Source organism: Coptis chinensis, chromosome 9 (assembly GCF_015680905.1).
Source record: "Coptis chinensis isolate HL-2020 chromosome 9, ASM1568090v1, whole genome shotgun sequence".
In the NCBI taxonomy this organism is placed as follows: Eukaryota; Viridiplantae; Streptophyta; class Magnoliopsida; order Ranunculales; family Ranunculaceae; genus Coptis; species Coptis chinensis.
Genome location: NC_141464.1, coordinates 54414519 through 54434260, shown reverse-complemented (window position 1 = coordinate 54434260; position 19742 = coordinate 54414519). Strand labels below are relative to the sequence as shown.

Genomic DNA, 19742 nt, shown 5'->3' with positions numbered 1-19742 from the left:
TCATGAGGAGAGTGCTTAGAATGCGATTACTGAGAGGAAAATTTAGCCTAAACAAATGCATCAATCGGGTTGCGAAGAACCAACTCAAAGATGGTAACACCACTAACAAAGACTGAATTTACAGAAACAGAAGAAGCTAATAGTTTTATCAACTTGGTTGTCCTCTTATGCTCAAAATTACCCTGTCACACTGAAATTATGATTTTTAGAAATTGTGACATAAAAGGGAAAAAAAGAAAAAGAAAAAAGTGGCATGAAAACCACCATTCAACTTGGTTTTTCCTTTAAACTTGGAAATTCTAATATTCTGGAAAAATATGCATATGCTTTGGGGCATCTTTGCAAGTGCTTGTGTCAGATATTCAAGGTTGAATTTTATCTTGGATGATTTTGATTACATTTCAAAATGCGTAGCTACAATGTACAACTTGAAACTAAGTTTAGATTCATTTCAGATTAAGAATTTCAAGCATCAATACAATATGTCAACGTACTTGGAAATGATATCAATATGGACAATTCGTGTAAGATTGCTTCAAGATTCACATTAAGCCTTTGATCTGAAACACGGTACTAAAATGAAAGAGAACTTCATGGACAACTTTGATGCTGAGAGAGTTCTGCTTTAGAAGAAATAGTGCTAGCATTGGATCCAATCTGAAATATAGATGATGGTTCCATTAATGAGCTCTTGCTTCATATTTCATGAAGTGGTAGGTTTTGTTTGTTTGTTTTTTTTTCCGTCCGTGAAGAGTTTTGTTTTTTTATCTTTGTTTGGGTTACGAACAATTGAAATCTGCAAAAAAGGGCGTATATTTACATTTTTTTTAAGAAAAAACTGATGTGTCAGTCTTAGATTAAAAAAGGGGCTGATGTGGGTCACTGGGAGCATTTTCCACTGCTCAGTATTAATGGTCTTTGATGGTCATAAATCATTATTTGACCTACTCGATAGTCTACATTGCGACTGGAAAGGCAGTTGCAAATGTCAACAAATCTACATTCTCAGAAAAAGTATCAAATATCGGTACATATTTATTAGGGTGTTTCATCGAAAATTTTCACTGTTTTATGTACTAACCTACAACCGGTTACAAAGATTAAATTCCACAAACCGCATTCATCCACCGTAAAACGAAACTCGAGATCCTTGAAACACAAATAAGTATGCAATTCAATGGTAAAACCGTAAAACAATGTCCGCTTCACAAATCCAATCTCTACAACCAGTTGCACAACATCCAATCTCCACACATAAAGACACTCCCTTTCTCTTCCAAAGAAAACCAAAAACCAGATTCCGCCTAAAAAATGGCAGCAGCAAACCCACTACTACGTTCACTCTTCTCATCCACAACAACACGTGTCCCAATGTCATTCCTCCATCGTATTACATCACGTTCTTTCTCAGCTTCACCTGCTTCTACTACAAAGCCATTATTAGATAGATATTTAGACCCGGGTAGAATACGTAACGTGGCAGTAATAGCACATGTTGATCATGGTAAAACAACACTTATGGATAGATTACTTAGACAGTGTGGTGCTGATATTCCTCATGAACGTGCTATGGATTCTATTAGTCTTGAACGTGAACGTGGTATCACTATCTCTTCTAAGGTAACTTTTTATTATTTTTTATGGGTTGTACTAGTTTTATGTAGTTTTAGTTATGTAGAGTGGAATATTTGATGGATTTTATAACTAAAGTTTAGATCTTTTGTCGTTTTGAAACTTGAGGATGGAGTATGGTGCTGATACCACACATGTATTAGACTCTCTTCTATGGTATATAGAAGTAAAGCGTAATAATTTTTAACCCCTTTTCGGTTTCTACTAGCTTGGGTACTTTTACTTATGGAAGATTGGATTTTTCAATGGTGGTTTAAACTCTAATAGTAACTGTAAATTTTGGAGTAGTGGCTAATATTTTGTCCTCAAATCTTCTGATTGAGCTCTGGCTGCGGGCAGAATTCAGGGTTTGTATCTCTGCATCTCAACCTGATCAAATCCCACCTTCACTGGGGAAGGGGTTTTTTTCAGATAGTAACCTAAAGACTAAAGCTAAAGTGGTTACTATCTGAAAAAACACACACAAAGGAAGTCTTTGTGTAACCATTCTAAAGTAAGCCATTAGTAGTATGGCGGGGAATAAGGTACCTGGTCCCGATGGGTTCCCCGTTGAGTTCTACAAGAAGTGTAAGGGAACTGTTGGTGAGGATTTTATGAGCATAATAGCGGATTTTTCTTATTTTTTGAATCAGGCTTTTCGGCGCCCCACCTTAACACCACTTTCATCGCCCTCATACCTAAAGTTATAGACGCAGATGACATTAGAGACTTAAGGCCTATCAGTTTGGTAGGAACGACTTATAAGATTATCTTTAAGGTTTCATTAATGAGGCTCAAACAGGTCTTGTATAAGGTGATATCGCAAGAGCAAGGGGCTTTTATCCAATATAGACAGATTCTTGATGACATTCTTATTAGGAATGAGGTCATTGAAGATTTGAGGAGGGGTGGTTTTTCCTGGCATTTTTTGCAAGGTTGATTTCACTAAGGCCTACAGTCATGTTTATTGGAAGTTTCTTGACTATATTTTGTGTAGGATGGGTATTGTGTTGAAGTGGAGGAGACAAATTTGGAAGTGCATCTCGTCGGTCCCCTTTCCGGTCTTGGTGAATTGTTTTCCCTGCGGGGTTTTTCAAAAGTTCTAGAGGTATTAGGCAAGGAGATCCTCTATCTCCTCTGTTGTATATCTTGGTTATGGAGGTGTTAGGAGAATGATTGATAGAGTGGACTCTTTTGGTAGCCTTGAAAGCTTTAGTGTTGGTCAGGATAGGGTTCATGTCTTATAGGGTTCTGGGGTGGGGCAAGTTAGGTGGTTAAGTGGTATTATTTGTTGTTTTGAGGCTGTGTTGGGCCTCAGAGTGAATTTATCTAAGAGTAAGATGTATGGTGTGGGTGATGTGCAGGACCTTGGGAGTTTGGCTCCTTTTTTAGGTTGTGAGGCTGACACATTCCCATGCACCTATTTGGGTCTCCCTCTTGGCTCTATATCCATTTGGGACCTAGCCATTGAGAGTTTCCAACGGAAGTTGGTAGGGTGGAAGTATAGATACTTAGCTAAGGGTGGGTTCATGGTTCTTATCAAAAGAACTCCTTAGTCTTCCTGTTTATTTTATGTCCTTGTTTGTCGTGCCCAGTTGTGTTGCAAATATGATCGAAGGTATCATGAGGAACTTTCTTTCAGATGATTTGGAAGATCTCCATAGGTATCATTTGGTTAAGTGGGAGATTCTTTGTTTAGCGAAGAAAGATGGGGTTCTTGTCTTTGCAAGTTGGGTGCTTTCATTAAAGTAGTAAAGTCGTCCGCGTATCTTCCTGATCTCCTTTCCTTTTATTCATTAGATTTTTTTGCTTTGACCAAAAGTGATGGCGTTGGCTAAAAAAGGGGGAGAGAGGAGAGCCTTGGGTTACGCTAGCTTCTTCATTTATGTTTAGGTTCTCTCCGTTTCGTTTGTGAATGGCAATTCTCAGACGAGGGAATCGTTCTGGCTAGAATGCTTCTATCATTAGAGCTTTCATGTCTGCGCATAGAATCATTTTTTTTTTGCCTTTCGATTCCGTTCTTACCATATCATGGGCATTTGGGTCTCCATCCGTGTGATGGTTCGTGAGTGGTTTCAAATATTCTTCGCATTCCTCGAGGACAATTTTGTCTCGTGGGAGTGAGTTAGTGGTCAAGTCGTTTCTGGTAATTCATTGACACCCGTTGCATTAGTTTCAATTTTTCTCGTTAAGTGGTTGTGGAGGTGCCGACTTTGGAGAGGAGAGAGAGATAGTCTTTGGGAGGAGAGTGATCGTTTCCAGTTTCAGTGAAGGTCATTTTGGTGGTAGAGTGGTCTGGCTGTAACACCTTATGGGTGGAAAACCTATTCTGAATGTTCTCCCTATTTTCTTCAGAGGATTAGATACAAGTTTGGGACAGGAGACATGATTCTCTTTTGGGAAGATCAGTGGTTGGAAGGTGGATCCCTCTCTTCTGCTTATCCTATTTTGTTTGGTCTTTCTGGACTTAAAGGAAAGCCATTATGGAATGCATGGTTAGATCTGCGGATGGCATATCTTGGTAGCCTTCCTAACGCTACGCATGGATTTGAACGATTAGGAAATGGACTTTTTAGCCTTGCTTATGGAAAGACTTGATACGCTACCTCTTGTGGAAGACGGTTGTGTAAGAGAGTGTGGTACCCGAGCAAGGAAGGTATCTTCTCTTCTAAGTCTTTTTATTATTGTATTATCTCTTGGTTGTTTTTTATTATTTTATTAAGGAATTTGTACAAAGCAAAAAATATAAATAAATAAATAAAAGTTAGCCTTACAGCCTTTTCTTTAAATCAAGAAAAGGTAATTAGCATTACACCCTACTGACTGATGTTCAGTTTGCTCTACTTTATGTACTATAAGTTTTGAAGATTTGAATTGTGTGAAGGTACCGTCTCTAATAGATGTCAAGCTGTGATTTCTACTTTTGGGGTATAGTTTGATACTTTTGCAATAAGTATTCTGATTGACTTCATCAAGGGTTTTGATATTTGTCCAGGCAATAAGAATCCGATTTCCTTCTTTCTCTTACATTTATTTTGATATTTATTTCTAAAGTTGTGCTAGTTCGTCTTACATCCATGCTTCTAGTGTTCACCATGTTATCCATTGCAAGAGACCGTAACCTTTCCTGTTTTTGTTTATAGGTTACTTCCATCCCATGGAATGATAACGAATTAAACATGGTTGATACTCCTGGGCATGCAGATTTTGGTGGTGAAGTACGGTTTTTTTTCAGACAGATTTTTGTTCTTGGACCAGCAATGCCTGTTCTGTTTTTGTGTTTGTAAGTCGTAAGAGGCACTCTCTGTTATTTATTTTGGAAGGACAATTTGGTTCTTTTGCAGGTTGAGCGTGTTGTTGGTATGGTCGAAGGAGCAATATTAGTTGTTGATGCTGGTGAAGGACCCCTTGCACAAACCAAGTTTGTTCTTGCAAAAGCTTTAAAATATGGACTGCGACCGATTCTTCTCTTGAACAAAGTAGACAGACCCGCAGGTAGAATTGCTTCTTATCAATTGATAATCTTTATCAGCAATAGAGAAAAGCGAATTCAAGTCCATTGCTTGAAGTAGTATGCAATTAAGAAATCATATCCTAAACAAACTGCATTTTTTCTCTCCATTATTGTCTATGGAAGTTATAAAAGAAGAAAGGGGGAGTGGATATGTTCTTTTATTTTCCTTCCTCTTTTTATACTTAATTTTTATTTTTGTTTTAGCCAAAAGTACATTTTATTGAATGCACTCTGGTATGCATTTTTTTTTCCTGTTTTTTTCAAGTTTTGTTACATCATCTCTTCTTTCATCTGTCCTGTTTTTGTGTTGTGGATCACAATAATAAAATATTGTGTTAGCTAGAAAAGAATTTTGTTAGTGTAAACAGAAATATCTCCTTCAGTTGCTCATTGTTCTGTTGACACAGTTTCTGAAGAGAGATGTGATGAAGTGGAAAGTCTGGTGTTTGATCTCTTTGCAAATCTTGGTGCTACAGGTGCAGACAATGTCGACTGGTTAGAGTTTTCGATTATGTTATTTGTCAAATGACTGATTAGGCTTTCTATCTTTTGAAACAGAGGAACAATTAGATTTTCCAGTTCTTTATGCTTCTGCAAAGGAAGGGTGGGCGTCACCCTCATTCACCAAGGACCCTCCTGATACTGCAAGGAATATGTCGCCGTTGCTAGATGCCATTGTAAATCATGTTCCTCCACCAACAGCAGACATTGATGCGCCTTTTCAGATGCTGGTTGGTATTGCTGTTCCTTATAAATAGGTTGCAGATACATTCTTTATTAGTTCTGCTCTACTTGGGCTTGTTTTGCACAAAATTTATTTGACATTTCCGCGTGGAGTGTAGTATGTATGTTTTGCCACTGGAAACTTTTTACATATCTTCTATAAGTTCAGTTTGAGTGCAATTTAGTGTTATTGGAGCCAAAATGAAAAACTGGTGTCTGCTTTTAATTGAATTATACGATTATCTAATTTTGTCTTGTCATCGTCATAGTTATCAATATCCCGGCTGTCCTCCGAGCCACCATAACACTCTCAGTCTTCTCTCTACTCTGTGTGGTATTCACTCCCCACTGCTCACCAAAATCTGGAATTCCTCTTCATTGCCCACAATGCCTTCTCTGCTTGCACCCACCATACCACCGGTCCCAATTACCTTTGCTGTCCCTTTTACTTTCTCCGTTTGGTGAGGCCCGACTTCCTACCACCATTAAATCTTCTTCCACATCCAGCCTCTTCATTATCTTCCATCCTGCTGGCTTCCTATTATGCTCCAAACTCTTGGGACATCTGGGTGGAGCTTCAATGGCATTGAGGTTGTCTTCCAACCTTCCAACTAGTCCCGTTGTCATTTAAGCACCTTCTTTTTAATCATGATAACAATCTGTGTCTTTTGTTTGTTTGGGTATTGTATATGAATTTCATTTGCATGGGTATATGGATTCACACTGACTCACGTACCCGTACTTATGCAACTGAGATAAGAACATATAGGGTACTTATCTTTTGGTCATAAAGTACATCTTATCTCTTCCAAATAGATAACATGCAGAAGTTGCAATAAATAGTATGATTAGTATCTCAAATTGCTTGTTTACTCTTTTTTTCCATTTAGCAAAAGTGTAAACCTGGGGAATGACATAATTTCCTATGTCTATATGACTATCTTTAATTTATCCATTATTACTATGCCTTTACCATTTCTTATATATTTGAGAACTTTAAGAATGAAGAATGTCATCCATAAAAGAGAATATTTATTTTTTCAAATAAGAAAAAAGAGTAATTTCATAATAGATAAAGGAAAGACCATATTATGTGAGATGTTTGACAGTCCTTTGCAGGTTTCCATGATGGAGCGTGACTTCTATCTTGGGCGAATATTGACCGGACGCATCTCTTCTGGAATTATTCGCGTTGGCGATAGAGTACATGGTCTTCGCCATAAGGGTTCTGGAGTTGAGAAAATTGAGGAAGGAAAGGTTTGTCTATGTTACCATTTGTCTGCTTATCAAGGTTTTGAATATCTCCTTTCATGTCTTCCTTTTTAATCTGTTGTTTATATTTCATTATGTGAATTAACTTAGCTCTCTCTCTCTCTCTCTCTCTCTTTTTAATGTGCTTAGGTTATTAAACTTATGAAAAAGAAGGGTACAAGCATGGTTTTGATTGAGAGTGCCGGGGCTGGTGATATTATATCAATGGCTGGATTGTCAAATCCATCAATCGGTCACACTGTGTCAAATGTGGAGGCAAGTAGCGCTTTGTTTATGTTAAAATTAGAAAATTTGATTTGTTTTGCACTTGGCAAATGTGACTGAAATTTCATCTGAAATCACTTGCACCAGTTGTTGCCTATCCTTAGCAGCTTTTTTGACGTTCTTATCTGACATAATCAATCTTTCTTTGTATCACATTTTTCTCTTTGTACAGTTATAGTTGACTTTTCAAACGAGGCTCGAGGCTTCCAATCTTTGCTTCAGCCTTCTAGAATATCCCTTGACCCCCCCCTTTCAGAAATTTCATCTATGATGCACGGATACTCGTAAAATGTCATTGCACCCGTATCGGTCGGGTACGATACCGATATGGGTACCGGATACTTCTAGGATACTTGTTCGTTACCCCAAAAATAAAAAATCCCAACAAATTTTGAAAGAGAGGCTGGCAGAGGAGATTTAGCAAAATTCTTTTACTTGAATGACCAAAATTTCCAAATCTCTCTTCTTTCTCGAAAGAGATTGAACCTCTCTAAATGGATTCCAGCTGGAATCCCTGAAATAGACCTGATCCAATAGTTCTGCTCCATTGAAAATGTAAACTGTTTCTTGAGGCTTCAAGTTATATTGAATGTGGCATGTGTTATAATAGTTTTTCACATGTTCCTGACTTATTTTACTCAAAGAACTACTAAGAGAATTTTTAGAATACACATTTTAAAATATTCCTAATAATTAGCCATACCCGTATTCTAATATTTCAGAAAAGCCATATGGTACCCCATACCGGTGTCGCCGTATCGGTACCTGTACCCGTATCCGTGCATCATAGAATTTCATATGTAATTAATGTTTGATTAGAAATTCTATATTCCTGGCTAATCATTACAGAAAATATGACATTTTAAGAATTAATGACTTTTGAAGACCTAATCTTGCATTTTGCCTGTAAAATTCTAGTTGCGACTCCAGAAAGAAGACACCTACCTGATTTCAAATATTAAACGTTTAGCATTCAATATTGACTATTGAAACTGAGAAGTGGAGCTTATTTCTTTCATTTGACAATTGACACTAAACGTAGATAAGAAATTATATGCTGTGAAAATTGAGAAAAAGATATGAAGAAAGAAACTTAGTTCTCCCTTAGAAAAGAGGGACTAATTCTCTAAAGTATAGTTTTAAAATTTCACTAAATTTAAATTTAGAATTATGTAGACAAGAACTGAAGAGGACGGGCGGTTACTAGTTATATGAGGAGTGTTGGAGAGAATAATGGTTGAAAATAAGAAATATATTTCATTTAAAGTGATTTCAGTTGGGGTTTTCCCTGTGGTGCATATAAGTTCTAGGAAGAAAGTTCTTGTGCAGACACTATTGTAAAATATTTTACTGATAAAAAAGAGAGTATCTATTTCAAGGATGTGTATGTTAAGTTTTAGGCTTGTAGCTTAATAGTAATCTAGTATATTATATCCCCGTGAGATATATTGTGAAAGGCCACGTCTTATGTTTTGACTTTTGACATATTCTTATTTGCTTGCTATTCTTTGGTTTCTCTGGTTTAAATTTAAGTCTTTGCTGCTTGTCGTCTTTGGTTGTCCTGCTGTTATTTCTTATTTGTATAATCTCTGTTGAAATAGTGGTACTTGTAGCTTTGATTCTAAACTGGCCTCTTATCATTTATCAGGTGATGACTGCGTTGCCCATTGTTGAGTTGGATCCACCAACCATTTCCATGACTTTTGGTGTTAATGACTCTCCATTGGCTGGCCGTGATGGAACTCATGTAATGGGGCAGATGACAACTTTTTTTTTTCCCCCAACTTTGGTTTTCATTATTTTACTTGTTATTTTCATTCCTTTTTATCGATAACAAGTATTTTTTTGTGTGTGTTATATTCTTAAATTAATTACAGGGTGATTACAAGCAATAAATTGTCATCTCCCTTCTCAATTTCATGGGTTTAAGATACCGGAATCCAAGATAACAAGTAACATTAAAATTGAAAAGGGAGATAAAAATTTATCGCTTGTAATCACCCTGCAATCAATTAAACAAGAACACACAGACATAGAAAACTTTTCCCTCAGACAAACCCAATGTTTATTAATCAATCAACCAAGTATGGCCAAACGCCTAACAACTCAATATATAGACTTAGACAACTGATAAATTTAGAAGCTAGACTTCTAATTCAATTTGAGTAATAAAATATCTGAAATCTGTAATTAAAATTAAACCTAAAAATAACCAATACCAAAATGATCAAATTGACAACCAAACAATATTCCATAAACCAATTGTGTACTAAAAAACCATAAAATTGGAACCCTAGAATGCATTTTTTTTTTGGTGGTTAGGTGTGGAAAAATAATCCATTTACTCATTATCACACGTGAGATTCGGACATTGTCTTAGTACATATTACTTACCTTCTATCCACATGTACAGTTCCAATAACTGTACATATTACTTACCTTCTATCCACATTTACTAGTTCCAATAACTGTACAGCTGACGGGAGGAAAAATTGGTGATCGACTGATGGCAGAAGCAGAGACAAATCTTGCCATTAATGTCCTTCCAGCAATGTCTGATACGTATGAAGTACAAGGGAGGGGCGAGCTTCAATTGGGTTAGTTTCTTTTGAATATCTGTTTATGTTTATGCTTCCAAAATCTAACTGGCTCTGCTGATATACATTCTGTGAAGTATAGGTATCTTAATTGAGAACATGAGGCGTGAAGGGTTTGAGCTTTCTGTTTCACCGCCTAAAGTCATGTGAGTATTTTAGCAAGATGCAGTGAATAGAGTCTTCTCACTTCTCAAGATACTTGATAATATCATGTCATACAGCAGCATTCTGTTGTTTTAGTAGTGATAGAATTTGTATATCAACAAAATGTGTATTCTAAATAAAATATTGAAAGAACACTTATATCAACAAAATACGATTTCATTCCTTGGCTCGTGCTTTTTAAATTGTATATACAAATAATCTTTATAGATATATTTTGATCATCCCCACTTCGACGGTTGTGTGATATATTAGTTTGAAGCAAATATTTTGGTGGAGAATATGTATGCTGCTATATATTCTCTAACAATGTGGATGCCATAGAGGATGGACAGAAGATGTCATAATCAATGAAAATTGGAGGCATGTTCAAAATACAAGAGATGGTCAGCTAGAATTGTTTTGATGGAGGTGGTGTGCATTTGCTTATCCAGATGGTCAGCTAGTGTGGTTGGGGAGGTGGTGGATGTTGATTAGTATCTATTACTTCTGTTGGAGGGCATTGAAGCAGCTAAAGTTCTTGTGAAGTTAGAGTCCGGAATCTGATCTAGGAGAGGTATTGGCTAAGGAGACCATCAGCATTCCTTGGGTGAAAATTTTGACAGGGATTAGACCTATGGAGATCGGTACTGAATGGGCTGCCCTGGTTGCTCGATGGTGGAGAGCTTGGAGGCCATTCTCAGAGGCTAAAGACTAGGAGGCAATGAGGAGAGAGGAAGTAGTGAGGGATTTCTGGAAATATATGAAGGCTAGGAAGTTCCAAAGAGGACCAACAAGGGAAGCCAAGGAAAATAAGATTAGGAAGATGTTGGAGGCTGTGGATTTGGACAAAAAAGATACGGTGGAGGAGAGAGTGTAAGAAATGGACATGGGTGTTGCTATGAAAGGTAAGGAATTGGTTGTAACGAGAATGATGAATACAACAAGAACTCGATAACTGGTACCATTTAGAAGGGAAAGAGGATCTGCTGGAGTATGGGGCAAACGTATACCCAAGTATTGCGACTGTTGGACGAGAGGCAGGCTAGGGATCTTGAAAGTTGGATGGGTGATATCATTTTTTTTTAACTATTTTTTTAGGTTAGACAATGTGTATTTTTGATACGACCAACGGATTACATCAACCTGAAGGCATTACTGTAATGTCTTATGCCCCATAGCCCCCTACACCACCTAAACTAGATTACTAATATACCACACCCCTGACCTCCGCTGTGCTCCCCCTAAGTACAGCTACCCAAGGGAATCTCAATAGAAGCTTCCTTCCCCTCTGTATTCTTGTTGTCACCAGTATAGACATAGTCCTACTGCCAACTTGTTCGGTTGTTGCCCACCACCTCGCTAATTGTCCTACTCCCCTCTGCATCTTCTCCCTCCTCAGTGCAATAATTGTCTTTGAGACACAGATATAGAAGACAAAACACGTTGTTCCATTCAGTTTGATGGACCGTAGCTGATACTACAATGATCTAGATGAGATTGGTGAGGATGGAGATGATGCCAAAATCAACTTTGAATTCTCAGGAGGGGAGGAAGAATGGGAGATGGAGTAGAAGATGGGGGGTAATTCCAGTTGGGGTGAGGAGGTGTCTACTGGTGGTGGCTGTTGTGTTTTGCTCGTTGCTGTCTTAGATGTAGTGCCTTGGTGGTGGTACTTAGGATTTGGTCTCTTTTTTGTTTTTTAATCTTTTGTTTTGGTTCTATCCTTTCTTCTTTCAGGTGGGGGTACTTGGGTGTACATGAGTTTTGGGTGGTCCTTGAACAAGAGCTTTGGCTACAGTTCTTGGTTTTTGTGTAATGTATCATACATCAATTCAGTATATTTTATCGATAAAAAGAAAATTTGTTTTGATGGAATTACCCCGAAGGAGAATATTGGCTACATCGGATGTATTAGAAACACCATTTATGTAACAAAATGGTGTTGACAAATTTTAATGTTTCGTATAAGTGTATAGTACCCCAGAATTTTTCGTAGCTGAATTATATCTTGGTGAATAACTTGGGTGGGTAGGTAACAGGAACTTATAGGATCCAACTCTTTTCTGGCCTTCAATTTTTTTTTTACACAGACCAGTATTTTTGCCTCTTTTTATTTCTCCTCTCATTTGATTGCTTTTCTTGTGTTGATTACTAAATTATGTTTATACAAAAATTGTTCATTTGGTATACATTTACTTACGGATTGGAATGGTGTAATATGTCTCTCTGCTTTTTTTTCTCTCTCTCTCTCTCTCTCTCTCTCCCTCCCTTTTTCTTCTTATTTTTCAACCATTTAATCAGGTATAAACTGGAGAAAGGTCAAAAGCTTGAGCCATTGGAAGAAGTCACAGTTGAGGTATATATATTTATTCGAAAGAGGAATTCTATATTTTTAGTTCACTAGAACACAGAATTATGACAATTGATAAATGAAATTTAGGTGAATGAAGAGCATGTGGGGCTTGTCATGGAAGCACTATCACACAGGCGAGCTGAGGTTCTTGACATGGGTCCTGTCCCAGGGGATATTGGGAGGACTAGAATGTCTTTGAATTGTCCGTCAAGGTAGGACTTGGTTATGTTTTCACCTTTCTTTTGCCATATTCATTGATCTCATTAAGTTTAGGGAGTTGCTCCACAGTTGTTTCTGTGGCACTTGAATAGTTGAATCAAGTTAATTGTTAAAAAGGGGAAAAAAAGTTAAATCTAGATAACTAAGCATAACAATTTATTTGTTTGTTTGTTTGTTTGATTATTTTTGGTATTTGTTTTCAGAGGCTTGGTTGGCTATAGGAGTGTGTTTAGCAGTGATACACGTGGCACAGGATTTATGCACCGAGCTTTCCTAAGTATGTTTATCTTGCTACATATACATCTCATTTTTATTTGCGCTGGAGTACGATTTGTTGCCATCGTGTTCAAGAATAGTTCCATATAAGACACACTTTCTCTTTCCATGAATTCAATTGGATGTTTATAGTAAGAATGGATTTAGTTTGTGGTAAAATATGATTATTTATTTGGATTTATAATTCAATTTTGTATCATCCTTACATGAGAAACTCCATCTCGAATTCCGTTACTTCGTGATTTTCTTGCATGAAAATTCATCTTGTTCCAAGGATATCCTTTCAGCTCTTGAAGTCTCTGTGTGGTTTCACTACCAACCCGATTACCAATTCTATGTCTTACTAATCACTATATCTAACACATTATGTGATACCCCTGTTCTAATACCCTTAAAGATCACTTATTATATCTTTACATTGCAGAGGGATAACTTGAAACCAGAAGGTTCTTACTTGGAAATATGAATTAGATTCCTTTGTAAATCCGTCTCATAGTTGAGAGTTAAAACAGTCCCATCGTGTGAGTATAACTAATCCCCTTATCAACATCTTGGAGTTAAGATTTCTAGGCACGCTAAGCAAGTTTGATTGCATCCTGAACCATATTACCGACCATGTTCATTATGTGGTTATATTGTATGCAGCAATGTAGAGATTGGTGACTGTTTGTGATCACCTGAAAGTTTATATCCTAGCATGGCAATAGAATGGAACGGAACTTATGCCAACCCAACAAGTCAATGATGCTTTGCGAATTGAGTTTGATACAATCAAATATCTTGTTGTGCTCTGAAGTAACACATCTTTCTTATTTCCTTTCCACTTAGGATCTTCCTGTTGTATTTTGTAGGATAGTCACCCAAGATTCCGCAAAGAGGAACTTAGGATCAACATGGAATAATAGAACACCAATGCTCATAAACTGGATATGGTTGTTTACTTGGTTTAGTTTAAGTAGTCATTTCATTGATTAAATTAGCTGGCCACAACATGCTATTGAATCTTAAGTTCACTTTTTCGCAAAGTTGTTAGAAAGTCATAGCCTACAGGACCAGCATCAATATCCTTACACTTATTAGTTATATGATTCTGAAAATGTTTTAGCTCTTCAGGATGGGAAACTTATTGTCACTATTTTTATAGAAAGCAGAGTGAGGATTTTCACTTTCGATGAGATTTTTGTAGTCACCGATTAATACGATGGATAATGTCATCTCTTTTACTTTTATAATTGTACATGCTCTGATTTCTCTGACGGTATATCTGTTTTTATTTACTGCAGTTAGATATCGGTTCGTGATAAACTTTCAATCATTTATTTAATATTTTACTTTTCAGAGTATGCAAAACATTGTGGTCCTCTGGGCAATGTCAGGAAAGGAGTTCTGGTATGTTCTATTCTGCAATTGCTGTTTTATAGTTTCATGTCAAGGACCAAAGTGGATAAGTGCCTAACAAGGACCAAAGTGGATAAGTGCCTAACAAGGACCAAAGTGGATAAGCGCTTTAAGTGCCTAACATACTTTCCTCTTTGCACTTGATGTATGAATGTATCATATGCTAACTCATATTTGTTGAAGTTCTTAAATTCCTGTTGGCCAGTTGCCCAGTTGGTAAATAGGTCTAGAACTTTAGATGAAGACACTGTTTGGTTCGAGGACTCGCAATGATTATTATTTTTTTGGCTCGGTAATGTTTATTAAACATACATGTGCTTATAAACAGCAGAAGTATGATAGATTGCTTGGAGGATGTGTGCAGGTCATCAAAGTAATTGGGATCGGAGTTGTCCTTCGTGTGTGTTAAACAGTTTTTGGTCTTCTGAACAACCGAGATTTATTTTTGTGTTGAAGTGAGATTCTATCGGTGCTGTAGCTTTAAGAAGGAATTATGTGTTGCTTGGAAAATATGTTCTCGTTGATGAATTTTTTTGCCAATATTGCAACTGTATTCTTAATTTTTGGTTATATCTTTGTTATGCTATGTTGGACAGGTATCAGTGGGCTATGGTGCCATTACTGCACATGCACTTGTGAGTTTAGAAGCTCGTGGAACACTTTTTGTATCCCCTGGAATGGAGGTTGGTATCTCTTCATTGAGCATTTGGATGCACCATCTGTTTCTCCTTTTTAACTAGCTTATATGATCTGCGGCATCGTGCTGAGTACTGCAAAAATTTAGTTCCAGCCATAAGCCTTACCTTTTTTCGCCATCTGGACCATAACGTTGATGTCTGGACGCCCCTATTGGATGAGTCATAACCTTGAGTTTTCATTGAGCAAAAGGAAAGGGAGTTGTATAGTAGGGGAAGTGAAGGAGATTCTTTTTAATTGGGCATGTGTTAATCCATCATTTAAGAGTAAAACTTGTAGACGTTTAAGCGTAACTGGGATGGGCTTGTAAGATAAGAGCACTTTTAATCTCTTAGAGGAAAACTATGTGGATCAGTTGGTTGATTCCTTATCCATGATCAATAGGGTATTCTTGGCAATTTCTTAATTCTGTGTTTTAAAACATTGCTTCTTCGGGAGGAGCTATACAAATAGGTCGGTAATATTTATAAATGTATATGGCTGATGGACCTGTTTTATCAATATGTTTTCAGACTTACGATGGTATGATTGTTGGAGAGCATTCACGAGATACAGACCTCGATGTGAGTAATCTCTTTTAGCAAAATTGTTTTGAGAAAGGCAAATTGTCTAACGTTTTAAATTGTCTTATCATAGATCAACCCTGTCAGACAAAAGCAACTGACTAACATCCGTTCTGCTAATAATGACGAGAATATAAAATTAACTCCACCCCGTCTGGTATGTTATCTTCACTTCAAGCTTTTTTTTATGTGAGGCTCTTAGTTCATCTCAGAGGGTTTTTCTCTATTTGGTTGGTACTTGCAAGTAATTTGACTGTAGGAGAAAAGAACACGCAGCTAAAAGGTAAGGCTAGGCATAATAGTATCACCGACATTGACAACACAATTTGTGAATTGAAGTCCATTGTTCAATAGGAAAGTTGAGATAAAACTAAGTCTCAACACAAGAATTGGACTACACATTATTCACGAAAGAAGAAAATAATAGTTGCACGAAGACGCTTGAGCTACATTGGGTTTAGTCTTGTTAAATGAGGTAAGGTTCATGTCCCTACCCTCTTGGCTACATATGTTAGGAGCACGATTTATGACTATGACATTTGAGTTTTGTGTAGTTTTCTATTTGTCAATGTGTTAGGATATATTTGACTTCTATTACTCATTGATATATAATAAAATCACCAATAATATTTTAACTATTGTGCCCTTGTTGTGTCTGCATCCTACTTCTTTAGATGTGCACCTAAGTTACATTGACACGGACACGTGTGTCCATATCCGACATGGATACGGAGTGTCTGACACGGCGAAATATCAAAAACTAAGGTATATCACACACAATATGTGTCCGTGTATGTCCGATACAGACACGTGGATACGTATCCGACACATTATTTTTGAAATATGGTGTGTCCATGTAACATAGATGTGCACGTGTAGCCTAAGTCGCGTCCGATCTGTGTCCATGCTTCCTAGCTTATCACGATTCATTAGTTGGGCATTAAATATTGGACACCGATTGCTTTGAAAGCTTTAGCTTGTTGCACAACCACAATGCACGTCAAAGGGATCATTGATCAAGCCTAACCATGGACACACTGGTTCGATACAGTGTGAAGACCCCGCCACTACTAAATTAATGTTAACCCACAATGTGAGACAAGTGGGTTAACATTAATTTAGTAGAGTACTGTTAGCATTACAACTATGAAACCTTTCATGGAAGGATAGGCCACCCTCCCCTGTTCCTGTCTCAGATGTGTACTTTTGAAATAAATGTTCTGGGGAGGTGGAGTAAGGGCATTTTTGTAGTGAAATATTAGTCTCATTATGTGGCCCTGCATTAAGGGAGAACAGTAACCTTGAATAGAATGTTTGTCAGGCAGGGATGATTTTGTTATTTACGTGCCCATGTATATGACGCATAATTGGAAGCTACGAGACATTTATGTGCATGTCTGTGTGCTAAAATATTCTATAATAACATGGTAGGCGTTTCTACGCGCTACTGTTAGCTTTACAACTATGAAACAAAACCTTTAAAGATGGAACGTGTCCAACCAAACCTGCACCGCAAACTTGTGTTGGTATCTAGTATGGTGGATGTATGGTACTTGTGTTCTGCTTATATGTGAGCAGTATAAGTGTATAACTATTGGTTTCTCGATCCAAAGTAAAGACTAGGATTGACATTATTTCTACTTGGTGCTGATAATGAATCCCTGTAAGATTGGATAGAATAAGGGAAATTTGTTAACAACTGAGAACTTTTAATTGCAGATGACACTTGAAGAAGCTATTGGCTATGTTGCTTCTGATGAGATGATTGAGGTGAGATATTTGTTTTAGTTGTGCTTTCGTAGGTATTATTGCAATTATTCCCAGAAAACAAGTCTTATTATCAGTATTGTCTTGTATGGGTGGTGCAGGTGACGCCAAAATCCATTCGATTGAGAAAGAGATACCTGGATGCCGGCAAGCGGAAAACTATGAGCAAAAAGCCCAAAGACTGAGTCTGCCAACTTATAAAGTTTTGTAGCTTTGCACCTTTCCGGAGAGTATAGTTTCATTGATAATTATGATTATTATAGTTACATTCTTTGTACGTGTTACTATAGAATATTCATTGTTATGCTAATCGCAAATGATACATTTCTCGTTGTATTTAAAAAGAAACAATATGGCAATAATGAAAAATTATAATTATGTAAGTGGATGTCATCTGGGGAAGAATTGTTTTCTTTTGATCTTTCATATGTATTGACATTGTTAAATTCTTCAACGAAAATACTGTGTACTGAAAGTGCAGAGTATAAGACTATTAGTGTCTATTCACTGCCGCACAGGTAATAACTCGTTTTGTAGAAAGATTAGTAGCTAACTAAGGTGTGTAGTACATTCTTAATTCAAGCATTTCAGCTTTCACAACCTTATGTACTTGGAGGAAACTGGGCAGCCAGTAGAGATTACAATGTTCCTTGGCGTCCAATGTCTATTCGTGAAGTCTCGGCTTTTCAACTAAAATGAGAGTTTATCTTGTTCCCTAATGCCCTGTAACTGCGAAATCAGGAGATGATACTGCATTTCTCCTGGGACACAGCAACGCTCGTTGAGCCCAAGCTGACTGGAGTACAAAAGCTAATAAATTTGTGAAGATGAACAAATTGTATGTTGTGCATATATGTATATGTTTTTATCTGCTGATTGTTGTGAAGTAGAGAGAAACTAAATGAGAACTGGAGATTAATTGTACTTTCAGGAAAGTCTATCATTACACCTGTTACCTGTACGGCCGTTGATACATATAACATATTAGGCTTTTATCAGAATTCCGTATACTTACAAAATTTGCAAAACATGCGTATCTTTTAGAAATACTGGTAGCACATAAGCCACATAACATAAGTTTTGCTTCAAAAGCAGTCATTAGCTAGTTTCTGATTCTTATTTGAATTGGGTTCACCTCGAACTGGAATATGCGTCTAATACTCTAATGTTATCTGATTTCAAAATGAGAACTTAAACATTCCAGTCAACTTCTTAATTTAGTATCCTGAAGCAAGTATTTATCCTTGCAACAGTTTTGACCCTATCTATATAAATATTTGAACCGAGTCAATCTAAACCTAAGCCCAGTGACAATATCCTATTTTTTTCCTCACATTATAAAAAAAAATATTATTTTCCTCAAGTTCCTAAGAGGATGTATGCGTGAAGAAAAGAACATAAAAAAAAACACTATTGGATACTGATTTAGTTCAGACTAGTAAGCACCTAGTTTCATCTCTCTCTCTCTATAAACTCCCTTAATAACGCTACAGGGACTCTATATATTATGTGGCATCCAAATTATATTTCTCTTTCCAATAATAAAAAAATAAAAATAGAAAACTAAAAAATAACTAATTATTTATCTAATTAAATAACTAACACTCGAAATAGTAACAAATAATGAAATAAATAACAAAAAATTTGCCTATATTTTCAAAAACAAATTAAACAAACCAAAAAAAAAGATAAAGAAAAATAAATAAAATAAAACCCAACACCCGAAAAAAAAGTTGGGCGCCCAAAATATTCATTTTCGTCATTCTTAATCTCTTCACTCTCTTTCTTGTCACAAAATTTCATTTTTTATCACTTTAGTTTACTTAATTTTGAATGGAGAAAAAAAATTCATATGATTATCTATCTATTGACTTAAACAAATGTTTGGATGATTATGTCAAAAAATCTTTTTTTGGGAGTTAAAATTTATTTTTCTTTATTTTATTCTTTTTTTGGTTGAATTGTTTGTGGAAATATAGGCATTTTTTTTTTTATCTATCTATCTAGATAGATAGATAGATAGATAAAAAGTAACTATATATATTCCTTTTCTATATGTATATTCCTTCTCTAAAAAGTAACTACTTAGAGCATTTTTAGGTGGTGGTAGCATACTCTTCATATTTGAAGAATTTTTTTGAAAAAGCTGGTTGCAAATTTCAACCAACTCTAGGTGGTCGCAAATATCATTCACAAATTTGGAATATGGCTACCTTGATATTATCGTGCGACATTATCCACTGTCGCCCCCAAGTTGAAAAAAAAAACTCTTGCGACATTCCCACTGTCGCACCAAATTAAAAAAGTAAAAAAAAATAACTCGTGCGACATTAGTAGTGGGCGGC

General features: G+C 36.5%; 1 protein-coding gene across 3 annotated transcripts; it reads left to right on the top strand.

The window, feature by feature from the left end:
* Positions 1 to 1227: 1227 nt before the first annotated feature.
* EMB2785 (elongation factor family protein) lies at positions 1228 to 17780 on the top strand. Of its 3 annotated transcripts, none has more exons than XR_015207377.1 (19): positions 1228 to 1620; positions 4755 to 4829; positions 4956 to 5106; positions 5533 to 5601; positions 5684 to 5856; positions 6968 to 7105; positions 7250 to 7375; positions 9033 to 9131; positions 9861 to 9981; positions 10064 to 10127; positions 12427 to 12481; positions 12566 to 12690; positions 12901 to 12974; positions 14313 to 14362; positions 14968 to 15054; positions 15580 to 15630; positions 15704 to 16105; positions 17350 to 17400; positions 17499 to 17780. XR_015207377.1 is itself a non-coding variant. In XM_086581955.1 (19 exons), the coding sequence occupies exons 1-19, from the start codon at positions 1312 to 1314 to the stop codon at positions 17580 to 17582; spliced, it is 1986 nt and encodes a 661-aa protein (XP_086438081.1). In that variant the 5' UTR covers positions 1228 to 1311; the 3' UTR covers positions 17583 to 17780. The 3 variants fall into 3 exon arrangements, 2 of the variants coding, with proteins under 2 accessions (XP_086438081.1, XP_086438082.1); XM_086581955.1 differs by having other exon boundaries at positions 15704 to 15787; XM_086581956.1 differs by lacking the exon at positions 1228 to 1620 and adding an exon at positions 4067 to 4267 and having other exon boundaries at positions 15704 to 15787.
* The last annotated feature ends 1962 nt before the right edge of the window (positions 17781 to 19742 follow it).

Coding starts and splice junctions, on each gene's coding strand:
- EMB2785 (XM_086581955.1), top strand. CDS start 1,312: ATGGCAGCAGCAAACCCACTACTACGTTCACTCTTCTCATCCACAACA. Junction 12,482..12,565: donor TGGAAGAAGTCACAGTTGAG/GTATATATATTT, acceptor AATGAAATTTAG/GTGAATGAAGAGCATGTGGG. Junction 15,788..17,349: donor AATTAACTCCACCCCGTCTG/GTATGTTATCTT, acceptor TTTTAATTGCAG/ATGACACTTGAAGAAGCTAT.